Below are 5,000 nucleotides of genomic sequence, written 5' to 3' on the forward strand. Positions count from 1 at the left end.
GGATCCAGTGGGTGTGGTTTCACTGGCCCCGCCCCCTCCCCCACCCCCAGTGCCCCCTCCGGAGGAATCGGAGCGTCCGCCCAAACCTCCGTTCGCCGACGAGGAAGAAGAGGAGGAGATGATGCTGAGGGAGGAGCTTCTCAAATCGCTGGCGAACAAACGCGCCGTGAGAGCAGAGGTAACACACACACACACACACACACACACACACACACACTCCTCCTAAGGCTTTTAAATGTTTTTGGTTCTGAAACGTGTTCTGATCCCTGATTGGTCGTTTTCTCTTTCAGGACACGTCCAGTAACAGTGGCCCTCCCTCTCCCATCAGACCTGTAGCTCCGCCCACCATCAGAGCCCCTGCTGCTGCTGCTTCGTCTGTCTCTCTCGGTTTCGGCTCCGCCCACTCTCGCACTGCCAGCAAGTTCGGACGAGGAGCCGCAGCATCCAGAGCGCCACTGGTGGTGTGTTACCGTGGCAACTCTAAATTAACATTAATGACCATCAGTATTTTACTGTAAAGGCCAATTTATACTTCTGCGTGTGTGCGTCTCTGCGTGTGCGCGTCTCTGTGCGAGGGTGTGCGTCTCTGCGTGTGCATTTGTGTGTGTATCTCTGTGTGTGTGTATCTCTGTGTGTGCGTGTCTCTGTGTGTGTGCGTCTCTGTGTACGTTTGTGTGTGCGCGTCTCTGTGTGTGCGCGTCTCTGCGTGTCTCTGCGTGTGCGCGTCTCTGCGTGTGCGCGTCTCTGCGTGTGTGCGAGTCTCTGTGTGTGCGCGTCTCTGTGTGTACGTTTGTGTGTGCGCGTCTCTGTGTGTGCGCGTCTCTGTGTGTGCGCGTCTCTGTGTGTGCGCGTCTCTGTGTGCGCGTCTCTGTGTGTGCGCGTCTCTGTGTGTGCGCGTCTCTGTGTGCGCGTCTCTGTGTGTGCGCGTCTCTGTTTTCGCGCGTCTCTGTGTGCGCGCGTCTCTGTGTGCGCGCGTCTCTGTGTGCGCGTCTCTGTGTGCGCGTCTCTGTGTGCGCGTCTCTGTGTGCGCGCGTCTGTGTGTGCGCGCGTCTGTGTGTGCGCGCGTCTCTGTGTGCGCGCGTCTCTGTGTGTGCGCGTCTCTGTGTGCGCGTCTCTGTGTGTGCGCGTCTCTGTGTGTGCGCGTCTCTGTGTGTGCGCGTCTCTGTGTGCGCGTCTCTGTGTGTGCGCGTCTCTGTGTGTGCGCGTCTCTGTGTGCGCGTCTCTGTGTGTGCGCGTCTCTGTTTTCGCGCGTCTCTGTGTGCGCGCGTCTCTGTGTGCGCGCGTCTCTGTGTGTGCGCGTCTCTGTGTGCGCGTCTCTGTGTGTGCGCGTCTCTGTTTTCGCGCGTCTCTGTGTGCGCGCGTCTCTGTGTGCGCGCGTCTCTGTGTGCGCGTCTCTGTGCGCGCGTCTGTGTGTGCGCGCGTCTGTGTGTGCGCGCGTCTGTGTGTGCGCGCGTCTCTGTGTGCGCGCGTCTCTGTGCGCGCGTCTCTGTGTGCGCGCGTCTCTGTGTGTGCGTCTCTGTGTGTGCGCGTCTCTGTGTGTGCGCGTCTCTGTGTGCGCGTCTCTGTGTGCGCGCGTCTCTGTGTGCGCGTCTCTGTGTGTGCGCGTCTCTGTTTTCGCGCGTCTGTGTGCGCGCGTCTCTGTGTGCGCGCGTCTCTGTGTGTGCGCGTCTCTGTGTGCGCGTCTCTGTGTGTGCGCGTCTCTGTTTTCGCGCGTCTCTGTGTGCGCGCGTCTCTGTGTGCGCGCGTCTCTGTGTGCGCGTCTCTGTGCGCGCGTCTGTGTGTGCGCGCGTCTGTGTGTGCGCGCGTCTGTGTGTGCGCGCGTCTCTGTGTGCGCGCGTCTCTGTGTGCGCGCGTCTCTGTGCGCGCGTCTCTGTGTGCGCGCGTCTCTGTGTGTGCGTCTCTGTGTGTGCGCGTCTCTGTGTGTGCGCGTCTCTGTGTGCGCGTCTCTGTGTGCGCGTCTCTGTGTGCGCGCGTCTCTGTGTGCGCGCGTCTCTGTGTGCGCGCGTCTCTGTGCGCGCGTCTCTGTGCGCGCGTCTCTGTGCGCGCGCGTCTCTGTGCGCGCGCGTCTCTGTGCGCGCGCGTCTCTGTGCGCGCGCGTCTCTGTGCGCGCGCGTCTCTGTGTGTACGTTTGTGTGCGCGCGTCTCTGTGTGTGTGCGCGTCACTGTGTGTGTGCGTCACTGTGTGTGCCCGTCACTGTGTATGTTTGTGTGTGCGCGTCTCTGCGTGTGTGTGCGTCACTGTCTCTCCGCGCGTGTCTCTGAGTGAGGGTGCGTGTCACTGTGTGTGCGTCTCTGCGTGTGCGTTTGTGTGCGTCTCTGTGTGTGTGTGTCTCTGTGTGTACGTTTGTGTGTGCGCGTCTCTGTGTGTGCGCGTCTCTGTGTGTGCGCGTCTCTGTGTGTGTGTTTGTGTGCGTCTCTGTGTGTGTGTGCGTCACTGTCTCTCCGCGCGTGTCTCTGAGTGAGGGTGCGTGTCACTGTGTGTGCGTCTCTGTGTGTGTGTTTGTGTGCGTCTCTGTGTGTGTGTCAGGATGTCGTGCGTGGACTCACACACGAGTGAAGTACTCATACTTGCCTGTAACGTGGGCGTGTCCTCTAGGCGGCGCTGTCGCATGAACCACACCAGAGCTGAACTCCACAGTGAAGAAAAGCTGAAGAGCAGCAGGAGTTGCGTTTCCCTGCAGGACACAGACATGATGCTGTTCTGTGAAGTTCTGAGGAAAGAAACCTCGCGTATAAACCCACTGAATTCTGTCTGAACGTGTGTTTAACGCGTGTTTAACGCGTCTGCGCTCAGCAGTGTGAGCAGCTCTCGTACCGACACACTTCAGTTTCATTAGTGTTTAATCCACGGCTCTGTGCCTCGCTGACTGGTGAAGCTTTAGAGTTTATTGTTATTGCGTTGCTGTGCGTTACGTCACCTGCACTGTGTGTTTATCAGGAGTGTGTTAGAGGAAAGCAGAGAGAAAGTAAAGTGTGAGATCCTGCAGGATTAAACTGAACATTATAATCAACTACAGTTATAAAGCCTCACACTTTATATTAATATTAACACACTATCATGAGTGTAGTTTTGTGTAAATAAATGCGTTATACTGTAACGTGATCATGTCGCTGTGTGTGAAGCGAGCGTGAAGCACAGGGGAAACTCGCTCGTGCTCGTTTCTACTCGCTGTTCAGTGTGAGAGTTTAATCACAGAGGAGACGTGTTTATTAAAGACACCGGTCTGAGACACTCACACACTGAATCTGTTTACTCTGAGATTTATACACAGCTGTCTCCAGATGTTTTAAGGTTTATAAGAAGAAGAAGACGGAAGACGGAAAGTTCTGGATGTCATGAGGGAAAATTTATTGTTTAGTATTTTATTGTTTGCATTTCAGATGTACTTTGAACAGATTTACTCTGAATTAAACGATATTAATGAGACTTTGATTAAACACACGTAAGAAATGTCAGAACGTTTGATTAAACTGTTTGCGTGTACGCGATCAGACCTCTCAGACAACCAATTAGCGTTCACTGAGAACCTCAGAGTTGGTCAGAGGTTCACGCATTCAGGCTCACGTATCGTTGCGTAACAGTGCAGTATGCGATCGCTAACAGCGTAGCGTAACGAGTGCTGTGCATTTTCACTGAAACACGCAGTACTCACTCTTGGTGCTTGGCCCCCTGATCGCTGCTTACAGATGTGTTGTTTCTCCAGCTGCCGCGACACAAAGCCGTGGTGGTCCGTCTGAACGCGTCTGACGACAGCGACTCTGAGATCGAGGCCTCGAGCTCGGCGCAATGTGTGTTCGGTGGTCTGGAGTCGATGATTAAGGAGGCGCGGAGAACCGTGGAGGTGAGAGGAGAACACACAGCGCACACTTCTGCTTTATTAGCTCACCGTTCTGACGGTTTTATTCCTGTGGGACGATCCAGGCGGCGAGACCGAGGCCTGTTCCTGTGGCCGAGAAGGAGAACAACCCGCTAAGGACACCGGACACTTTACCTGAGGGAACCGCGACGGAGTACCGCCTCCTGAGGGCGGAGTTAATCAGGTGACGCTACACGCATATCTACACACACAGTGTCCCCGTGACACGTCCTGAGAGCCGTGATGTGATTCCTTATGTTGAAGTATTTCCTTTTGAAACAGGAAGTCAGTGTGAAGGCGTGTTGACTAAATTACACAACAGCCAATAGCATTCGAGATGCGCCAGGCCACACCCTTGCCGAGTCTAAACACACCTGAGAGTAGCGTAGCGAGCTAGCTAAATATGGAGAAGAGTGAAGAGTTTATAACGAGAGAGTTTTTCAGCTGTGGAGGATTTCTCTCTCACGCTTTAACCAGGACGACTTAAATCCTAGACGACGAGACGGCGAGTGTGTGCGTTTGGAGTTACGGCGTGCGTGTTTGAGGCAAGGGCGAGCGGCGGCGTTGCCGACGGTGACGGAGAGCCGCGGGGTCTCGGCGTGAGACGTCTGACGCGTCTGAGTGGGAGATAAAATGATATCAGTGACTCTTACTGATGGAGACGAGGAATAAAGATGGAATTCTCCATCAGTCTGAGGGAGCGACGTTGTTAAAACACGCCCCCGAAAAATCACATGACCACCAGTGCAGCCAAACTCCGCCCACTTCCACATGAATAAACATTTAAAAGGAAAAGGGAATAGTGTGTGTGATGACACACGAACAAAAACACACCGAAAACACGATCCATGGCTACTATAGAGCAAGCCACGCCCACAGGAGGCGGAGCATATACACTCATATACACTGATTGGATGAACACAAGACTAATGCTGGATGAATCATTAATAATTGTGAACCTCTTGGACATTGTGTCGTATGTTGTCTGTAACATTAAGGAACAGGAAGAGAAAGCTCTTAGGTTTGCATTAAAGAGAAATCTAAGTGCTGATTGGCCATTTTTTTTGCACGCAGTCGGGAGAATCAGCGAATCAGGAAATCCGATTCTGCCGCTTCCTCTCCTGTGGGATTTGACTCGGATGT

The 5,000-nt window shown here is 54.6% G+C and overlaps 1 protein-coding gene across 1 annotated transcript in view; it reads left to right on the forward strand.

Annotated features, from left to right (window-relative positions):
• Positions 1 to 5,000, forward strand: part of LOC113525440 (zinc finger C3H1 domain-containing protein) — a 30,707-nt gene that overhangs the window by 11,334 nt on the left and 14,373 nt on the right. The window contains exons 8-12 of the mRNA XM_053235605.1: positions 1 to 178; positions 291 to 461; positions 3,705 to 3,842; positions 3,923 to 4,041; positions 4,932 to 5,000. The exon at positions 1 to 178 is cut by the window's left edge and continues 20 nt beyond it; the exon at positions 4,932 to 5,000 is cut by the window's right edge and continues 60 nt beyond it. Of these exons, the coding sequence (XP_053091580.1) occupies positions 1 to 178; positions 291 to 461; positions 3,705 to 3,842; positions 3,923 to 4,041; positions 4,932 to 5,000 (675 nt within the window). The remainder of the gene's footprint in view (positions 179 to 290; positions 462 to 3,704; positions 3,843 to 3,922; positions 4,042 to 4,931) is intronic.

This window comes from Pangasianodon hypophthalmus, chromosome 7 (assembly GCF_027358585.1).
Source record: "Pangasianodon hypophthalmus isolate fPanHyp1 chromosome 7, fPanHyp1.pri, whole genome shotgun sequence".
Taxonomy (NCBI): domain Eukaryota; kingdom Metazoa; phylum Chordata; class Actinopteri; order Siluriformes; family Pangasiidae; genus Pangasianodon; species Pangasianodon hypophthalmus.